This window comes from Danio rerio, chromosome 22, assembly GCF_049306965.1.
Source record: "Danio rerio strain Tuebingen ecotype United States chromosome 22, GRCz12tu, whole genome shotgun sequence".
NCBI classification, from domain to species: domain Eukaryota; kingdom Metazoa; phylum Chordata; class Actinopteri; order Cypriniformes; family Danionidae; genus Danio; species Danio rerio.
The window spans coordinates 17,492,463-17,514,768 of NC_133197.1; the positions used below are offsets into that span (position 1 = coordinate 17,492,463).

A 22,306-nucleotide genomic window follows, 5' to 3' on the forward strand; every position below is an offset into this window, starting at 1 on the left:
AAATTAAATAAAAAAAACTAAATCCAGACTTAAGTCCAGTCTTGAGAGACGTTTAACTCTACAATAATAGGCATTAGTTAGCAGTTTTATTAATACAGCTATACATATTGTATAGTGTATAATGTGCTTAATCATTGATTTTCCATACTTGGTTCAACTTAAGTATTGCAATATTTACAAACCAGTTATTTAAGAAAAGTCAGTATTTTTTTTAAATCAATCAGAATGTGTAAGTAAATGATTAATAAACTAGTCAAATGACATATTTACATTTTTTTTTTCAGTCTTATATGTTATAGTTAATTTGTATCTCTCTTGATTACAATACTGCAAGATCCAACAAAGCTTCAGTTGTAAAATTAAATAAAAAAAAAAGTCCAAATTTAAGTCAAGTTTTGAGAGACATTGTATGGTTACAATGTTACAATTTATTACTGATTACAGGACACAAACTTACTGTACACCACAACACTGAAAGCAATAAAAAAACTAAAATAAAAAACAAATAAACAAGTATTACTGTATTGACTTTGTTTCCAGTTTTTGCAGAGTTTTCCTTCACGTGTGTCATTGACCTCACGAGTGCCCTAGAATATGATGGCTTCGCCTCTGGGTTCATGGAGTTCTACCAGAAAACGGTTAGCGTAATGACATGAGGAGAAAGACAAGTTGATCTTATCGATTGCAGTATAAATCTTCCCCGTCTAACGATGGTTTTGCTGGTTTTCCAGGGGGAGCCTTATCTTGGTACACCCTATGCTATCATGATGTGCTACTGGGATGGTATTGTACACTTCATCCTTTACCTGATACTGATACATCGCATGTCAAGCAGGTTTGTAACACTCTGTTCAGTATTCTAGATACAGATGAAAAAAATGTATCTTAAACTATTGAATAAACAACAAGACTACATTAGGTTAGACCAACTTTTGCTGCTTGTTCAAACTAATATTTAATATGAGTTGAACCAACACAATTAAAAAAAAATTGTGGGGGACAACTTTATTATTTTATGTTCAATCCACTTAAATTTGTAAAATGATTAACTTGATCAATTTGTGTTGGGACAGAAAGAAGGAATGGTGTAGAATTCAGCTTTTCTTTTTGCAGTAGAACACTTTATAATTACTGCACACTATAAATCATTTATTAAGCATCAACAAATTATTAATTCATCATTTGTTAAGCAGTAACTCTTTGTTAATAGAATTAAGTAAACAATATTGACATTAGTTTTATAAATACAGCTATACAAATAGTAGTATAGTGTATAATGTGCCTAATGATTGATTTTCATACTACCATTCATTTTTTACTACAAACGTATTGCAATATTTATAAACCAGTTACTTAAGGTTAGTCACGGTTTTTAAGATCAAGTGAATGATTAATAAACAATTCAAATGGTCATTAATACATCTTTTTTTAGGCATGTAGTAATTGTGAACCTGTATGTTAATAAATGCTTCATTAAATTCATACAGTTTTGTGAGTTCTTCTAGAGCACAGGTGTCAAAGGGCTGCAGCTTTGCACAGTTTAGTTCCAATCCTAATTAAACTTTAAAACACACCTGATCAAATTAACTGAGTGATTTAAGCTAGTTTGATACCTACAGAATGGTGTGTTGAAGCAGGGATGGAACTAAACTCTGCAGAGCTGCGGCCCTCCAGGAATTGAGTTTGACACCCCTGTTCTAGAGTGAGGACTAATTATGCTTTGGAAAACCATTGGAAATGAGAATTAAAGGCTCTAAACCAGGGGTACTCAAACTCAGTCCTGGAGGGCCGGTGTCCAGCAAAGTTTAGTACCAACCCCAATCAGACTCACCTGGGCTAGCTAATCAAGCTCTTACTAGGCTTTCTAGAAACATCCCTGCAGGTGTGTTGAGGCAAGTTGGACCTAAATACTGCAGGACACCAAGCGTCCAGGACCGAGTTTGGACACCCCTGCTCTAAACTGAATATTCTTCATATATTCCTAATCTTAAACAGAATATTCTAATATTCCAAACAGAAAAGAATGAACGACAGAGGGATTTAGAACAATTATATATTTATATATACAAATATAATATTTATATATTTATATATATCTTTCAAAAATGAAACTACAACTGTATCATATGAAAAATCTATCTTTGCAACCTTATTTTTCTTTTACCTAAAATAAAAGTATTGTACAGTTTTAAAATTACTGAATACACAATAAAGAATGCTGGGTTCCACAAAATCGATTTATGTTGGGACAACATTAAGAAATGTACGCTGCAGATCTTTGGAGAACACTCCTTGTCATTCAACCAAACTACAAATCTCATCCAGTGCTTCAGTCACACACCCGTTTCAGTTTATCAGTCCTGATCAGCTTCAGCTGTGTGTGCAATCAGGAGGTGAACTGAAATAGGTGTGTGACTGAAGGGCATGAAGGGCATTGTAGTTCAGTTAAAAGACAGGGAGTGTTCTACAGCGATTAGTAAGTGCTGATCATATGTTTTTGCAAATTTATGTTGATTGAATATAAAACTATTAAGTTGTCTCCCTAAAAATTCCCCCTCAAAAGTTGTGTTGCTCTGCTCATTTTAAAGAAGTAGTTTGAACAAACAACAAATGTCATTTTTGAGAGTAACACTGAAATACGTGTTCATGTTTAATATATACAGTTGAAGTCAGAATTATTTGCCCCCCTTTGAATTTTTTTTCTTTTCTAAATATTTCCCAAATGATGTTAAACTGTAGGGATAGTTTACAGATTGACCCAAAGAATGACCAGCCTGGTAGATGAAGAAGAGCCGGAGTCAGAGATTTAAATAAATAAATCAAGTCACACATACAGGTGTCCTAACCTGATTGGTTAAAACACAGATAGACTAGGAACATTTGCACGTGGGGTTTGTGCGTACATTCTGAACAATATCTTAAGCATAAACGTCAGACATCCCTTAGACTGATTAGAGCTGGCTCCAGACCTGTGAAACGGATCAACAATCAAATAGAACACACACACTTAAAGTATAATCTGTTTCTTATCCAAGGCTGAGTGTACTGTCAGCCGTCTTTATCGAAACTGGTTAAAAACTGGTATAATCTACATTCAGGCAGTTATATTCTTACTACACAAAGTCTATCTTGAATAAAAAGTAGAATCACTTTAAAAGATTTAACCGTAAAAATAGCAAAATCACTTTAGACATTTTAGACAGTATTAACTCCTAGAAATAACAATAGAAAGAGTTGTTTCCAGTCCTTAGCCCTCAGTTCCACTCAAGGTCTCCATGACCTCTGACCTAGTTTGCTGGCTCCTGAAAAAAGGTATAAAGAGACAGGCAAATGCACTGAACATTCTTATATTAAGCAATGTGTTGACTTAATCATTAATTAAAATCAATTCACAGTTAAATACTGAGAAACAGGATGATGAAAAGGATAAACGATGGTCCATGATGAGATGGACTGGAAAGCAAAAATCCGAATCCTTCAAAACAGAGCAAAGAAATTTTCCTAGTATGTCTGATAATATTTTTTCTTTTGGAGAAAGTGTTATTTGTTTTATTTCGGCTAAAAGCTAGCAGCTTTTAATTTCTCAAAAACCATTTTAGGGACACAATTATTGGCCCTTTTAAGCAATTTTTTTTCCTGGCTGTCTACAGAACAAACCATCGGTATGCAATAAGTTGACTGATTTCTCTAACCTGTTTAGTTAACCAACTTAAGCCTTTAAATGTCACAGTGTGTTGAAAAAAACCTTCTCTCGTTTAAACAGAAATTGAGGAAAAATGAACTGGGGGTCTAAAAATTCAGGGGGGCTAATAGTTCAGACTTCAACTGAATATTGTTAAATTGCTGTTGTTTTATCAAATGTTCTTTGTTATTTTGACACTCATGTTATTTAGCAACGTTTACATAATGTTTAACTGTATTTATAAACTGCTTACTAATGTCTATTAATATATATTTAATGCTGAACAAATAACAAATTAACTACTGCATAATAAATATTTCATAGTGTGCAGTTATTTGAGATGGATGTTTCTAAATTAGTCCGTAACAAAAGGTTAGTATACACTCAGTATTCTAGTTAGAAATGAAAAATATTTTTTATTATTATATGATTAATATAAGCCAACATGCCTGTATTAGATGAGACCAACAAAAAATTAATTACATTGGTAAGAATTGGTTCCATAAAAAATAAGGTTATGAATCTGGCAAGCATAACTACATGCTGCGATGTTTAAAAAAAGGAGTGGATGTTCCTAAATCAGCGTCTCCTATCATCCTAGACAACAATACCGCACATTGGGGCTGTTTTGGGCTGGATCGCTGTGCGCCAACATGATTGTGTTTGTACCTGGAATCGTGGTTGGTGAGTCAACGTTAAACATCAAAAATGTTGCTGAATATTATAGACGTTTCCTTCAAACACATTTTATATGCAGGTAAATATGGCTCCGAGATACGTCCTGCCTTTTGGCTCAACATGCCCTTTTTGTTGGTGCCAATATGGGGAGCTGTGTCTTTTTTCTCTAGGCCCAGAGATATGCGTCTTGTGGGTGCGGACAAGGTAAAACACCACATGTTAATCAATGGTTAATGAGAATTAGAAACATTCGATCAATAATGTTTGTATTCATCAGGCTGAACGCGAGCAGAAAAAGGCTTTAATATGGCGCCCTCTGGATCTGCTTTTTGTGGTATATCTACTAGCTGCCATGGGATTTACTATCTTTAGAGGACTGGTATGTTGGTGGTAAATATGTCTGATCTGATCATAAGTGGTTGTAAACTGTTTCTATTAACATATATTGTAATGCAGTGTTTCTCAACCATGTTTCTGGAGGACTACCAGCTCTGCACATTTTCATGTCCCCTTAATCAAACACACCTGCTTAACATCATTCGCTCATTAGCATTACAACAAAACTTGTAATAGGTGTGACAGACAAAAGAGAGATCGAAAAACATGCAGTGCTGGTGATCCTCCAGGAACATGGTTGAGAAACTCTGTTGTAATGTTTAATTTTTAGAGAAAAGTTCTGTGTAAATTTCACAAAGATTATTCACTGCTGTGCTACTAAATGAATAAGCTTGTTATGCAGCTTTACGAGCAAGAAAATGAAACAAACTTGGCGGCAACTATTTAAATCATAAGCCATGTGTTTTAGTGCAACTCTGCAAAATGTAAACACCTTGTTTTGGAGCAATTTTTACAAAACAAGCTCAAAAATATTCACATTTTTGGTCAGTAGGTGGAGAGTACTATAGGTGGTTTTTCCAATGCATTCGACCATATGGGTTATTATACAAATATTATATATATATATATATATATATATATATATATATATATATATATATATATATATATATATATATATATATATATAAATAAAAAAATCTCTAGAATTCTCTAGAAGAAAAAAACTATAAATAAGGAAATACTGTCACAACTATCTTAAAGAGCCCATATTATACATGAAACAGGGTCATATCTTGGTTGTAAGGGTCTCCAACAACAGTTTAATATGCATGCAAGGTCAAAAAACACTTTCATGGTCTTATAATCTGCATTTATTTTTACCTAATTATCCCAGCGACTCCTGTATGAATCGTCCAGTGATTCATTTGTTCCCAAACCCCTCCTTAGCACGAAGCTAATCTGCGCCGATTGGACCAATGACAGTCTGTTGCGATTGGTCGACTGCCTTCAGTCAGAGAGTGAAATGCCAAACAGCTAATCAGCAATATAAAAGTAATCACAGTTCATACACGCTCGATAGTGTAGGCGTGGATTTTAGCTGCCAATGGGTCAATGTAAATACAGACGATGGACTTGAAAATTCAGACGACTAACTATTTTATTGAGCAAAAACTCCAAAAACAGTTGAGGAGATCTCCTAGCTTCTCACTCTGCTCTTTTCACAGACACACATACACATATTGCACACACACACACACACACGCACTTAACCGTGCTCCGGACGACAACGCGCGCACACACACACACACACACACACACACACACACACACACACACACACACACAAACACACACACCTCCGGACGACAGCGCACGCACACGCACACACAGACACAGACACACACACTACTCCTCGTCCACGGAGCTCCGTTAACAAAGCAGCACGCATCGCATTTTTAACGTGACTTTGCACGCGATAAGAGAATATAGCCAGTTAACCTGATACATAACACGCGGTTACAAGTAACAAATTACAACTAAATACATTTTTAAGCTAGAGTCAACGAGGCAACTTTAACCGCACGTACTTACACTTGAGAAATGGAGGAAGAAAAATCCATCCTGACGTCCATCAGTAAGTTACTCTTTAATGATCCTTCCTTTAACAAACGCTGATGAAGTATTCTTTGTAGCATGTAGTTTCCAGAAGTTTCCAGTAGTTTCCAACTGCTTGGCTATAATGCTGAGGTTTCATCTTTGGGTAGAGACTCAATATATCCATCTGCAGTGTGACTTCAATCGACCGGCATGTTTGTGTGTGTGTGTTTGTGGGTGTGTGTGTGTGTGTGTGTGTGTCTGGGTTTCTGCGTCAGAGGGCGGGGCCTCAGGTTTGAAATCTCCCGGGTTTGCGCGTGCACGTGAATAACTTGGTTTCGTTCGTACGTCATGGCGAAATACCTAATGACTCGGTATCAAGGCGACTCGTTTGAAGCACTATGAGTCGACTCTTTTATAGATGAATCAACAGTTTTAAACACTGTACACTAACAGATTTAAGCCTTAGCTGGATACTTCACTTCACTTAGAGCTGTGTTACACACTACATGGAGGGGAATTTTCAAAAACCCATAATATGGGCTCTTTAAACACCCTTTGGAAAATTTTAGAAAAGTATTTATATTTCACAAGAGGGCTAATCATTTTTCACTGAACTTATATAACTAAAAAATGCAGCCCTATTTACGTTTCTGGAGATTACGAATTATGTGGCAGCGCTACGTATGGCTACATTTTGTTTTTAAAACAAACACTACAGGTTGGTATGACGTTGTTCCCTTTCTCGCTATGTCAATTTTCCGGTAGCTCAACACGTACAACGGCAGACTTGACATGCAGAGCAGAGTTGACTGAGATGATGGGGTTCGAGTCAGGTGAAGAACAGTTCCAGAAAGTTAGCAAGACAAAAACACTGAGGAAGGCTTTGTGCCGAAATGTCTGTCTTTTAAGCAGTTGAGTGCGAATCATTACCTTTTTTTGCCAAAGACAAAAACAATAGCCAAAAAATAAATAAATAAATAAGTAAATAACATGAAGGGTAAGAATGTGGTCGAATCTAAAAAAAAAACCTTCAAAAAAATGGGTTTAGGGAAGGGGGTGGGCAGGTCAATTGATGCTTTTAAAAACACTATTGGTTGGATTTAGGGAAGGGAGAAGGTGGGTAAATCAAAGGGTTGGTCAGTCCGTCAGTTAATCAGTCAACAGTGGCCTCTGGTGGAGACACAAATGGCACTCGCGAGAGAAATTTGAGATCTGAAAAAGCGTACAGAGCCTCCAGTGGATTTGCGAAAACAATAACTGCAAAAAATGTAGCTCCTGGGAGGTATTTTGCTCTCTCCAGAAATGTATTTAGGGGGGGTTGGTCATGACATAATTTTTGTATGTTCAATCCACTTTGTAAAATTTGTAAAAACTAATATTTTACATATTACTATATTTCACCCCCCTGAAACCTTTGTTCCATTTTTAGAACACAAATTAAAATATTTAAGATGATATATGGGAGTTCTCTAACCTTCCATAGACAGCAAGAGCCCCAACTCACTCAAATTCTAAAAAGCTACCAACAATTTTCAGTGATTCAATTGGAATATCATTAAGCAACATGAATATTTTTGTGCACACCCACACACAAAAAGTTTCTTTTCCTCAGTGTCAGTATAGAACACACTTTTATGAACACTGTGCACTGATGTACGGAACTGTGCAAAAGTCTTAAGCCCAGGCACGTGCACACATAAGGCTCAACCTTAGCAGTGCACATGCCCTTTTTAGTCTTGCATAAAAAGTGCCCTTGCAAAAGGATCTGAAGTGCCCCAGCGGCATCCCCCCCTTCCCCCCACCCGGTCTTCAGTTCGTGTGCGACATCAGCAACGTGTTTGTGTGTGTGTGTGTATGTGTGTGAGAGGTGAATATAAAGTCCAGGTAATCAGTCCATGCTGAGTAACCAGCTGTGTGTAATCAGGGGCAATGAGGAACTGGTGTGTGTAAGGTGCATGATGGTATTTGTAGTCCAATTCAGTGACAGGTGTGTAGTTCTCCAGTGATCTGCAAGGATTAGATCTCTGGGGATCGTGACAACAGTACTGTTCAAAGTTTTAAGCACTTGCTGTAAAAATGCTGTAAAGTGAGGATGCTTTCAAAGTTTATTGCAGAAAATACATTTTATTTATCACATAACTTATATTAACTAAATCAAATCAACATTTAATATGAGCACACTTTGCATTCAAAACATTTGCCCATAGTTTTCCAGGTAGCTTTGCAGGTAGGTTTTGACATGCTACAGAAAAATATAGAAATAACAAACTTTAATCCTTTATTAGTGAAAATACTAGCGGTCTAAAACTTTTAGGCTGTATAGTACTGTATATCCCAGACATCTGCACAAACTTCCTCTGTAACAAAGCACAGACACATTCGAGGATATATGTCAACACTTGAATGTGCGCAATATACTGACACTGAAAGGAAGTAATGTTTGAATAAAGCCTTTATTTTTTTTAGTGTGCACTCTTGTAGCTTCATAATATTCAGATTAAACCACTGAAGGTCTGTTATGAGGATGTTTTTTGGTATCAGGTCTCAGGTGTTAGAATGACATAAGGGTGAGTAACATAATTTTCATTTTTGAGTGAACTAACCCTTTAAACATGGTGCCTGTATTATGTTTTGTGAAAATAATGCCTACAGTTCAACAAAAAATAATTGCCACAACAAATTTCCCATCTCTATCCACACAGGCAGTCCTGGATTGCCCGCTGGAAATCCTCAACAAATATGTGACCGAGTATGAACCGTATCTAAAGGATCCCGTGGGCTTCCCCAAAGTTATGGTGAGATACTCTGACATTCAGCTTATGGCGGCCCTCGAGCACACTTTGCTTCTTAACAGCCTTGGCTTTATAACATTAAGCTCCTCTAAATGACTGGTTTTTCTCATCATTAGCACTCAATAAGGTTGTCACCTTGAGTAGTCCAAGAATATCTCTACTGTCTCGACCGACCGCGCGGGTTTGGAAGGTGATGTTTTCGGTTTAGATTGGGGTTTCACTTCGGTCAATAGGTTATCAAAAGTCCTTGTTCTAGCTAGAGCCCAGGCACAATGGAGGCCCATCGATTAGCTAGGAGATGTGCTGCGAGTACTTGATAAGCTAATCCTACCCATGAGTCCTGGCTGAAAACCTCCCGTCAGCTCAAACAAGGGGACGTGACGGAGAGATTGTGACATGGGTGGTAATGTGTTTGATAAGGAATGAGGGAGCAGAAACACGTATGTTTGTACTGAAGACCGAGACCTGCTTCAATCGCATAATATCCCTGCGCTCGGGGATGATGGAGTGAGGGGGAGAATATTTATCTGCATTTGGCATGGTACAAGTCCTTGTATTGTTATTTACACTCAAATTACAATGGATTTTATAAGCTAAAATATAAATATAAAATATGTACTAAAAATAAAAAAAGATTTTTAAACATTAAATTATATTATATTATATTATATTATATTATATTATATTATATTATATTATATTAAATTATATTATATTATATTATATACTGTACATGTCTCAAAGTCTACTTAGTGTTTTACAGGAATAAGAATGACTGAATTTCATACTGCAATAACAGTGATGTCTTTGCATTACAATAATCCTTTTACTGTATTTACTTTTCTTGCAATGATGTAATACTGCCATAATGATTACGTATTTATGTGTATTCTAATGAAGATAAGACTTTGATCAAAGGTTTACGTGAACTGAAGGAGTACAGTGCTTCATGTTTTTTTCATGAATTTCCAACTAAAACCTGGACAAAAGGTGGATTGGATTACTTACTGTCTGACAGATTGCACGACTAATAAAATTGACGAGTTCTGTTAATATTTGGGTTATCATTGTTTAACAAGGTAATGCAGTGATATATATCAGGAGAGGTGGAAAACATATACATACCATATAATTGAATCTATTTGCCATCTAATTACAAAATTTAATTGATGTTGGAGGTATTTTGACGAAATTCTGACAGAATTAATTTTGCTTGGAATTATTTGAGACATGGTGTAACACACACACACACGCACACACACATGCAGATGCAAGCACGCACACACATTTATATATAAGTTATAAACTGTATTATTCATAATAAAACATTAAATAAAAAATATATTGTATGCAAAAATAAGTTAAGAAGTGAAAATTACTTGATTATTTCTAATTTTAAAAACAACTAATAATAGTCTGATAATAAATAGTTCTAGTGATAATAAATTGTTACAGTTCTGCTTATATAATACCTTATTCTAAGTTTGTATTAAGTTATAAATAAACAAATTATCACAGCAAGAAGGTCGCTAATTCGAGCCTCGGCCAGGTCAGTTGCATTTCTGTGTGGAGTTTGCATGTTCTCCCCTGTGTTGGCGTGGGTTTCCTCCGGGTGCTTCGGTTTCCCCCACAGTCCAAAGACATGCAGTACAGGTGTATGGCTACAGGCTACGGGTATGATGCCGTTCCTATTCGCACTTAACAGATGACCCCTTACCTCCGTATGAATGGCTTTCCTGCTGTTACCAGCTTGTTCAGTAGCTCGTCATGTATGTCGGCAGACTTGAAAAGCAGAGAGAAGTAGACCACGACAACAGGGTTTGAGTCCAGCAAAGAATGGTTTCAGACAAAAACAGAAGCCAAAAAATAAAATAACGAAGTAAATAAGAGGGTAAGAATGTGGTAAAATCTGAAAACTTGGTAAAATTAGGCGAGGGCTTTTTTTCTGTATTACTTTTTAAAACTGTCACTTGGGTTTAGGGAAGTGGTTAGGCGGGTCAATTGGAGGATCAGAGGAGGATGGGTCAGTCGATCACTCAGTCAGTCAGTTGACAGCGGCCTCTGGTGGATTTAGATGAGAACAGCAGGCACGAATGTCACTCATGAGAGAAGTTTGAGATCTCAAAAAGCGTACACAGCGGCCTCTGGTGGATTCGCAAAAACAAAAACTGCGTGCTCTCTAGAAATGTATATAGCGATACTGTTTTCAGAATGAGCCTGGGTTGTCTAGAAGTGTATCTGATTTCACCGACTTTCACTGCTTGTTCTAACTCCATCTGAGGTCACCCTGTTTTAGCAACACCACCACACTCACTTTAGGCTTTAATCAAGCGTAATGCTCCATGTTTGTGTATCTAAGCCTCGATAAATATGAATGATGGTGTGAACTCAATGCAGTGGGCCCGATCTGTATTCAGCAGGAGTGCATTGCTGCGGCAGCGCTGGCGCCCTTGGGGATAGAGTTGGACCGCATTAATTTGCCATCAAAGCTCTAGCATACAGAAACAAGGCATGTAGTGTTGACACTCGCTCAAATCAAACCTGTTGCGTGATGTCTTTTCTTTTCATCTCCAGATGTTGCTGCTCTTGTTTCACGCACTCCCGATGCTGGCTTCATTTGCATATGGATTGTGCACACCTGGCTGCACTTGGATGCTCGATCGGACTGTTTTTTTTGCAGGTGCCGTTTTACAGGTAACTGCACCAATCTTGAGTCAAATCTGGAAAGTAAACTAAAAATAGTCACTTAAAGCTTCTAAAGTTTATTAATGCTTATCAAACTTGTACTCATTTTGTATTTAAGCAAAACTGTTTATGTGTGTGTGTGTGTGTGTGTGTGTGTGTGTGTGTCTTTAAATGCAAATGAGCTGCTGCTTTTCAGAAGAGCTCTTCATCTCAGTTGTTAAAAACACTTTTCTGTGTCCATGGCACAATCATTTGTGAAGCCATTTGTGTGTAAACATCACATTTTACTATGGTTAGCGCCTTTGCCTTTGTATGCTAGCTACAATATTTCCCCAAAAGTTCCGTATTTTGGTTTGAACAAAAGCAGCTGCATGAATGCGAAAGTTTGGGGTCATTTCGAGGTAATTTTTGGCTAATTATGTCACAGAATTAATCTGTATCTTGAAAAGGATGTGTGAATGCTACTTTCCTGGAAAAATCACTGAACATTGTTGCCTGTGTGAATATTTTCTATTTAGCAGTAAAGTACTTTTACTTTACTGCTAATATTACAAGGGATGCACCGATTTTTCAGCATCTTCGGTTTTTAGCCAAAAGAGAAAAATGGGTAACACACATTGGTAACACTTTCGTTTAGGTCACAATTCACAATACTAGCTGAATAAACTACCAATTAGTTGTGTATTAATAGTTAGTAAGGTAGACACTGGGATTAGGTTTTTGTAGGATTATGGATGTAGAATAAGATCATACTTTATAACTACTAATGAAGAGTTAATGTCTTAATAATAGGCAAGTAATAAACCAGTAGTTAATAGCATGAAATGTGACCTAAACTAGTGTTACCACACGTTTTACTCTCCCTTTAGTTGTGGACAATGCATACTGGATGCTGAAATCACTCACGCAAAACCCATTCATTTCAATGGACTATGCGAATGAAGGTTTTTTTTTTTTTTTTTTTTTTGCTGCGTCAATCAAAGCTCAAGAGTGGTGTGTCATGATCAATGTTTAAAATGGCTTAATGTTCTGCTTTATTCTATCAGCTTAAGCATAAACCGCACACACTCACCTTGTATACAGGTCTTTTTGCTACTGTTTGCTATAGGACTACTGTGCAGTCATGGCAATGCTGGTAAGCTGACACTTCTTGACTCATTTGCTGTCACCTCATTTACGAGGTGACGCTAGAGCATAAAACTAGTCATAAGTGTCAATTTTTCAAAATTGAGATTTATACATCAAATGAAAGCTCAATAAACAAGTTTTCCATTGATTTATTGTTTTCTAGGATACAACTATTTGAAAACATGGAATCTGAGGTGTTATGCCCCGACCAGTCTATGGTTGGTGGGAACAAACAAGAGTATAAATTAAGTTGTGAAATAATAAATATAGGGTTTTCCCCTTCTCCCAGCTCACAATAACCACAACAGGTATTTAGCAAGAAATAACAATGTTTATTTTCAAACTAAAGATCTCGGAAGCAAGGGAATCCCAGCCAAAATAATAAAAACAAAAAGACAACTAACTTGTGGGGAAATAATCCCTAACTTACCTGCTAAAATAAAGAATCCCAAATAAAATTACAACAAACTTCCCTTTCTCCTTCGCTGACACAAACCAGGAAAAAACAGGATTTCAAAGTAAATGGCGATACCCAACCTACAACTTCAATTTTCCTAAAATATTCACTTATTCATTCATTTTCTTTTTGGCTTAGTCCCTTTATTAATCCGGGGTCGCCACAGCGGAATGAACCGCCAACTTATCCAGCACGTTTTTACGCTGCGGATGCCCTACCAGCCGCAACCCATCTTTGGAAAACATCCACACGCACTCATTCACACACTCATACACTACGGACAATATAAAGCCTACCCAATTCACCTGTACCTGGAGAAAACCCACGCGAATGCAGGGAGAACATGCAAACTCCACACAGAAATGCCAACTGACCCGGCCGAGGCTTGAACCAGAAACCTTCTTGCTGTGTGGCAACAGCACTACCTACTGCGCCACTGCATCATGCTATCCAAAAAATATATATAGTTTTAATATAAGTAAAAAATCACAGATTCTAATGAAATATGGCGAGCAGAAAAAAACGTTTTGCAACAAAAAGAGTCTCAGTTAAACAACACTATATATAAAATAAATGAATAAATAATTATATTACGTTATGGGATGTAAAAGATGGTTAAAAAAATCCAAGTATTGAAATATCCTTTAAAGTTGAGCAAATCAAGCTATTGGCAATGCATATAAATAATCTAAATCACCACCACCTGCCATGTGATTGGCTAAATAAAAAAGAAACCGTTAGACAGGCGTACCTAATAAAGTGACCTGTGAGTGTTCTTCTGGCTATTGACGTAATTTTATTGCCTGATTTTTTTAAAGTTAACGAGTTAAATTGAAAAAAAAATCTAAATTATAATGTTTTATAAAAAAAGGGATTATTACAAATAATTTTCAGTTTTCGGCCATGCAAGTGAATTGTGAAATTTCTGTTTTGGCCAAGGTTTTTTTCATTTGGGTGCATCCTGAAATATTACAGTTATTTATCGTTATTAGAGTGTGAAAGGGGCTATTCTAAATCTCTAGTTGCTTCAGGGAGTAAAGTGAAACAGTGGCTGCTGGAGTGGTGCTGTGAGTGGAAACGTACAGATTGAGTGTCTGGAATATATAATAACTTCCCTTTCCTATGTCACTATGAGAGCAAAATTTTAAGTTTTCCACATGCTAGCAGAGAAAGACTTATTTAAACAAAGTTGAATGATTGTCCTTTTTGATTGTTTCTGGATTGGTAAATACACAGGGTGACATGATTATAGCACTTAAACACAAAATTGTTCAGATTTTCCTGATATATGCCCTTTAAAGGTTAAACGTACTTTTCCTCCAAACGTTACAGACTTAATTTGCATCTACTGTATTTGCTGACGTTATAGAAAGAGACCATCAAACAGTGGCACGATCAAAGCCCTGGTCTGAACAGACTCATCCAGCACTCCTTTAACTCCCAGTATGAAGTCAGAGCAGTCAGCATTCGTAATCAAAGACCTCCAGTAGAAAAGGGCTTCACTGGTGTTTCTCTAGGAGTTGCACTGTAGATCTCCAGCTCTACATACTAATGAAGGCCTCCTCAAAGCTGAGAGTGTGTCATTGCGCTCTATTCATCTCTACGTACCCATGGGCAGAGGCCTCTAAAAATACACTTCGACGTCCCGGATAAGTTTTTATTGTGCCCCCCTCCCCTCATTAAACTTCACCATATTAAACTGGATTCTTGCATTTCTTGAATGAGATATGAGAGACGTCAGGCTCTCCAGAATCTGCGGACACAATGATAGGATATATTGGATTTGCTAAAAAGCTGCTCTGGTGATTTAGCACTAAATTAATGGTTAATTAACTACACATTTAAAGGTGAGGTTCACCATACAAAAAAGTTGCACCATACAGTTGCTCATGGTCTACATCGAATGCACCAGGCGTACCTATAGAAAAGGTGTTGGGTTTGATTATTAATATATCTTAAAAATATTTAAATATGAAACCATAGGGGCTGGAGACCGAAGTCAATTATGGAAGTAATTTGCCCTGATTTAGTTATGATGCAGAAAATTTGATTAACCAAGAAGGAGTGCAATTTCTGTCCTTACATTTTATAATAATTGGCAGGTAATAAGAGAGTAGATATAGCATGAATTTTAAACTAAACTAAAGTGTTACTACAGGTTTTACTCTACCTCCAGCTGTAAACACTGCATACCGGATGCAGAAAACACTCACAGATAACCCATTCATTTCAATGGACTACGCAAATGGCGTTTTTTTTTCCGCTGCATCGACCAAACCGCAATAGTAGTGCTTTATGATCAAATTTCTAAATAGCTCAATATTCCGCTATATTCTATCTGCTTAAGCATGAACTGCATATGCTCTTACAGTATACTTGTTCCTAGCTATAGGACTACCAACCTAGTTAAAAAAAACTACAATAATCAACCATGAGGGCCAATTCTGTTTCTTATTTTAAACCATCATTTTAATGTAATAATTTAGGCGTTAATTACACTTGTAAATTTCAGTAATTATGCATTTCATTTTTTTATGGTTATGCCTGGCATCCACATTATACTCTGACATCTTTGATATCTTTTTTTTGGAGGCGGAACGTAGTGTACTTTAACTATCCACAATTGCACTCTGACTGCTCTCCTGGATACTTTTCTGTACAATAAAACCTTAGCATTCCTAAAACTTTGATTAGACAACATTGTTGCTTAGTTTTGTTGCAACAGACATACAGTAATTCAACAATTTAACATTAGCCAACTTTACTACTACAAAAACCCTGTTTTTACTGACAGATTCAATAACTTAACATTTCTTAAAACATCCACTGGCAAATTAGCAAAACCTTTATTAGTCAACTATGATTGCAACTTCCATTGTTATGGACATACTTTAAAAAATTACATTTCCCAAAACCAGAGTTAGTCAACTACAATCGCAAGTTCCATTGTTACCAACCTAGTTCAGCAATTTAGTCAAGTAGTTTCACCCTCATTAACAAACTGTGATTGCAAGTTTTTTTCATTTCCAACATAGTTAATTCCAAGATGTAAGAGCTCCTTGAGGATTTTAAAGTTTGTACACTAGGAAACATTTGCTGGAAAATTCTTTTAGGAGCTTAAAAAAAGCCTGGTTTATACTTCTGCGTTATAAGCTTTTATACTTATGCGTTCTGTTTGTGCTGCTCTGGCAATAACACTCTGGCAATAAAATGCTAGTAGGCAGAGCGGTTCAATTGCCGCATTTACACTGCACTGTTCAAGTGACTCAATTCCGATTCTCAATTTTGTTCTTCCAAAATGGCACAGTAACCTGGTGTGCTTAAATAATGACTACTACACACACAACAACCATAAACCCGACTTCACAGTAACCTGGTGTGCTTTAATAATGTGTACTACACCTACACCAACCATAAACCCGACTTCACAGTAACCTGGGGCCTCATGTATCAACGCTGCGTACGCACAAAAACTTTGCGTACGCCAGGTTTCACGCTCAGAATCGCTTACGTTTGGATTTACTAACAATGAACTGAACGTGGGAATGTGCGCAGGTTCACGGCAGCTTTCTGGCAGGCGTACGCACATTTTTTGTGCGTGTCTGTTTTATCTCCATTGGCGACTCCTAGAGGCAGTCGTGTTAAATTCTTCTCTACAAAGTGTCTGATCCTTGCAATGGCAGCTGTATGAGACGGGTTCATATAGTAGGTATGTAAGATTTCCATACCATACAGTTGACCAGCTAAACATTAAAGCACAATTTGCAGCAGTCGCCTGTTTTCCCAATGTAATCTGAGCTATCTACTGCACGCACATTGCTATAAAGACACTATCTGAAGATGAATTTGCATGCGTGAATCAGAAACATTTCCATTCAATAAATGTGCAAATAAAATATGATGCACAAACTTAATGATGATTCCTACTTGTCTTTCTCTTGATAAATAGTGGGCAAAATCTGATATGTAGCGGGGAAAAAAAGAAATAATTCATCAGACGCTGGATTCGAGCCGAGTTAATGCTCGAACATGTCAGTACATGATCACATGCTTCTTATGAGGTGCGCCACTGAGACTGTTAAGAGTACTGCAACATTTTTCAGTTATAAACCACACTATTTCTGTTTTAAATGCACTCAGTGCGATGTTCAGACCCAACTGTGTTAACCGTATCAGCTAAACTCTCCCACTCTATTTTTTTCTTTTGTTGTTAATTCCGGAGAACAAACTTGCAAATAACACCGCTTTTCTCCGGTCTACCTCCGAAAGGAGCACCTCCATTTCACATTCTGTTCAAAGTTTCTCTTCTTGCTTGCTTTTGCCTTTGCTTTTTCGTTGGGTTTTGCCATTAGCATAGTCATTAGCACATTCATACGGGGGAGGAGGCAGGGAGGGGTTTTGTGCTCGTGCATGTTGCGCTCAGTTTCACGTTCATTCAGATGTACAAAAGAATATGCGTGAGATTCGGCGTACGCAGTGTTTCATACATCTGAATTTTTTTCTGCGTACGCACATTTACAGCTTTGTGCGTACGCAATGTTTTAGTAAGATTTCCACATGTCTTCGTACATGAGGCCCCAGGTGTGCTTTAATAATGACTACTACACATACAACAACCATAAACCCGACTTCACAGTAACCTGGTGTGCTTTAATAATGTGTACTACACCTACACCAACCATAAACCCGACTTCACAGTAACCTGGTGTGCTTTAATAATGTCTACTACACCTAGACCCACCATAAACCCAACTTCACAGTAACCTGGTGTGCTTTAACAATGTCTACACCTACACCAACCATAAACCCGACTTCACAGTAACCTGGTGTGCTTTAATAATGTCTACTACACCTAGACCCACCATAAACCCAACTTCACAGTAACTTGGTGTGCTTTAATAATGTCTACTACACCTAGACCAACCATAAACCCAACTTCACAGTAACCTGGTGTGCTTTAATAATGTCTACACCTACACCAACCATAAACCCGACTTCACAGTAACCTGGTGTGCTTTAATAATGTCTACTACACCTAGACCCACCATAAACCCAACTTCACAGTAACTTGGTGTGCTTTAATAATGTCTACTACACCTAGACCCACCATAAACCCAACTTCACAGTAACCTGGTCTGCTTTAATAATGTCTACACCTACACCAACCATAAACCCGACTTCACAGTAACCTGGTGTGCTTTAATAATGTCTACTACACCTAGACCCACCATAAACCCAACTTCACAGTAACTTGGTGTGCTTTAATAATGTCTACTACACCTAGACCAACCATAAACCCAACTTCACAGTAACCTGGTGTGCTTTAATAATGTCTACACCTACACCAACCATAAACCCGACTTCACAGTAACCTGGTGTGCTTTAATAATGTCTACTACACCTAGACCCACCATAAACCCAACTTCACAGTAACTTGGTGTGCTTTAATAATGTCTACTACACCTAGACCCACCATAAACCCAACTTCACAGTAACCTGGTCTGCTTTAATAATGTCTACACCTACACCAACCATAAACCCGACTTCACAGTAACCTGGTGTGCTTTAATAATGTCTACTACACCTAGACCCACCATAAACCCAACTTCACAGTAACTTGGTGTGCTTTAATAATGTCTACTACACCTAGACCAACCATAAACCCAACTTCACAGTAACCTGGTGTGCTTTAATAATGTCTACTACACCTAGACCAACCATAAACCCGACTTCACAGTAACCTGGTGTGCTTTAATAATGTCTACACCTACACCAACCATAAACCTGACTTCACAGTAACCTGGTGTGCTTTAATAATGTCTACTACACCTAGACCCACCATAAACCCAACTTCACAGTAACTTGGTGTGCTTTAATAATGTCTACTACACCTAGACCCACCATAAACCCAACTTCACAGTAACCTGGTCTGCTTTAATAATGTCTACACCTACACCAACCATAAACCCGACTTCACAGTAACCTGGTGTGCTTTAATAATGTCTACTACACCTAGACCCACCATAAACCCAACTTCACAGTAACTTGGTGTGCTTTAATAATGTCTACTACACCTAGACCAACCATAAACCCAACTTCACAGTAACCTGGTGTGCTTTAATAATGTCTACACCTACACCAACCATAAACCCGACTTCACAGTAACCTGGTGTGCTTTAATAATGTCTACTACACCTAGACCCACCATAAACCCAACTTCACAGTAACTTGGTGTGCTTTAATAATGTCTACTACACCTAGACCCACCATAAACCCAACTTCACAGTAACCTGGTCTGCTTTAATAATGTCTACACCTACACCAACCATAAACCCGACTTCACAGTAACCTGGTGTGCTTTAATAATGTCTACTACACCTAGACCCACCATAAACCCAACTTCACAGTAACTTGGTGTGCTTTAATAATGTCTACTACACCTAGACCAACCATAAACCCAACTTCACAGTAACCTGGTGTGCTTTAATAATGTCTACTACACCTAGACCAACCATAAACCCGACTTCACAGTAACCTGGTGTGCTTTAATAATGTCTACACCTACACCAACCATAAACCTGACTTCACAGTAACCTGGTGTGCTTTAATAATGTCTACACCTACACCAACCCTAAACCCAACTTCACAGTAACCTGGTGTGTTTGATTAATGTCTCCAACCTCAACCCTAAACCCAACCTCACAGTAACCTGGTAAGTTGTATTAATGTCTACATTAACCCCAACCCTAAACCCAACTTCACAGTAACCTGGTGGGCTTTAATAATGTCTACTACACCTACACCAACCCTAAACCCAACTTCACAGTTACCTGGTGTGTTTGATAAATGTCTACCAACCCTACACCAATCCCAAACCCAGTCTGCTTATAGTGTAATCCCTTCCACATGGAGGTCTCCGTGCTGCAGCAATACTTACTCTGTGTTTTGGGTTTTTGCCAGAAGCTACTGTAGAAGTATCTCAAACTCATTTAAGGAACAAAGAGGCAGGAACGGGTAAATGTTTAACAAGTTAAATGATGTAGTAATCACCAATTAAAAGTACCCATCCGAAGCTCCTCCACAGGTCTCGAGACTTGGCAAACACTCCCACGAGTAGCCGTACACTACTCCCATAACTCTCTTCCCATCCCACACTCGTCATCGCCTACCATGTGCTCTTTCCATTCTTTTGGAATCTTCATTTTGAAGAGTATAAAGAAGTCTGATAGTCACATTATTTAAAAAGAAACTCTAACCTCATCTTGTTTTTCTGTCCACCACAGTGCCAGTGGTCTCATATCGGAGCGTCCCTTCACCCGCGCACTGCAGAGGTGTACAGGATTCCCTCCACAGCCTTGCTGCCCGTCCTGCTCCTCAACCTGCTGTATGCAGTCGGGCCTGTGCTTCTTGCCCTGCGTTGCAAACGAGAGCCGGACTACTTCCTTCCCATCCTACCTATGGGCCAAACCAACAATGAGAAGAAATTAAGTTAAACTGACTACAAATAATCAAACTTAAAGAGATGGTTCACACAAATAATACGGTTCTGTCTTTATTTCCTGACACTGCGTGAATTGTTCCTTTAGTAAAGTACATTTCAAAACAGATTTATTGTTTAATAGGCACAACAGTGCTTGAGAATTACATCCAGCGGGGGCCTGTTAATTTAGTAATCACATAGTCTACAGGACCTCTCCTTGATTGTGCCAGTTGCCAGAGCTACGGTTGCTGCTGAACAACTCATGAGGATAAATATCTCTAAATTGCATTTATCTGAGACCATTGATGAAACTGAATGGCAATTCATAATTACATTTACGTTTTGGAAAATTATGGTTAGTTTATATGAATTTGTTTAATTTCCCACCTGGCATTTTGAGGTGAAAACAACATCACATTGACTTTGACTGTCAAAAAACTTGTCACAATGCAAATTGATTTGATGTCAAAACATTGACGTCAATTTGACATCCACAAGCTGATTCCCAATTGACCACCAAAATAATTAACAAATACTGAAAATGTAGCCCCATATACATTTCTGGAGATCGCGAAAAATGTAGTACATATGGGTGCATTTCATCTTTAAAACAAACTCTACGTGGCGGTATCATGCTGTTCCTTTCATGCTTACCAGCTGACTGCTTACGACATAGATGGCTTTTCCATTGTTTCCAGTTCGTCTGGTAGCTCGCCATGTACATCGGTGGACTTGAGATGCAGAAAGGAGTTGTCCACGATGACAGGGTTCGAGTCCGGTGAAGAATGATTCCAGAAAGCGGGTAAGACAAAAACAGAAGCCAAAAACTAAAATAAACAAGTAAATAACAGGTTGACAATGTGCTTAAATCTAAAAATGTGTCAAAAATTAGGGGGCTTTTCTTTTTCTAAATTTCTTTTTAAAACACTGCGGTTGGGTTTAGGGAAGGGTTGGAGAGGTCAGTCTGTGATTTTTAAAACACTATTGGTTGGGTTTATGAAAGGGGGAGGGTGTAGAGATCGGTCGATTGGTCAATCAGTAAGTTAGTCAGTTGACAGCACCCTCTGGTGGATTTATGTGAGAACAGCAGGCTTGAATGGCACTTGCAAGAGAAATTTAAGATCTGAAAAAGCAAACACAATGGCTTCTGGTGGGATTCGCAAAAACAAAAACTGCAAAAAAAAAACGTAGCTCCTGGGACGTATTTTGCTGTCTCCAGAATGGGCCTGGGTTAAAAATAATCACACAAAAAGTTTAATAATATATGAAAACTCCAAATGACAAATTAACACTGAATTTTGTATCCGTACAATGCATGTAAATGTAAAAACGACATCAAAATTAATGGCATCTAACATTGCGTTTACAAAACAGTCAATTGGCATCAAATTGATTAGCAATTTTAGCACATTTTTGATGTTGTTTCGACATCAAGATGTTTACTGCGTTCATATTTCTGTTGAGTT

The 22,306-nt window shown here is 37.7% G+C and overlaps 1 protein-coding gene across 1 annotated transcript in view; it reads left to right on the forward strand.

The window, feature by feature from the left end:
* The window catches only part of tm6sf2b (transmembrane 6 superfamily member 2b), a 35,054-nt gene extending 14,158 nt beyond the window's left edge, over positions 1-20,896 (forward strand). The window contains 8 exon segments of the mRNA NM_001080661.1: positions 541-638; positions 732-835; positions 4,284-4,366; positions 4,440-4,564; positions 4,638-4,739; positions 9,001-9,093; positions 11,665-11,784; positions 20,644-20,896. Of these exon segments, the coding sequence (NP_001074130.1) occupies positions 541-638; positions 732-835; positions 4,284-4,366; positions 4,440-4,564; positions 4,638-4,739; positions 9,001-9,093; positions 11,665-11,784; positions 20,644-20,853 (935 nt within the window). The 3' untranslated portion in view covers positions 20,854-20,896.
* The last annotated feature ends 1,410 nt before the right edge of the window (positions 20,897-22,306 follow it).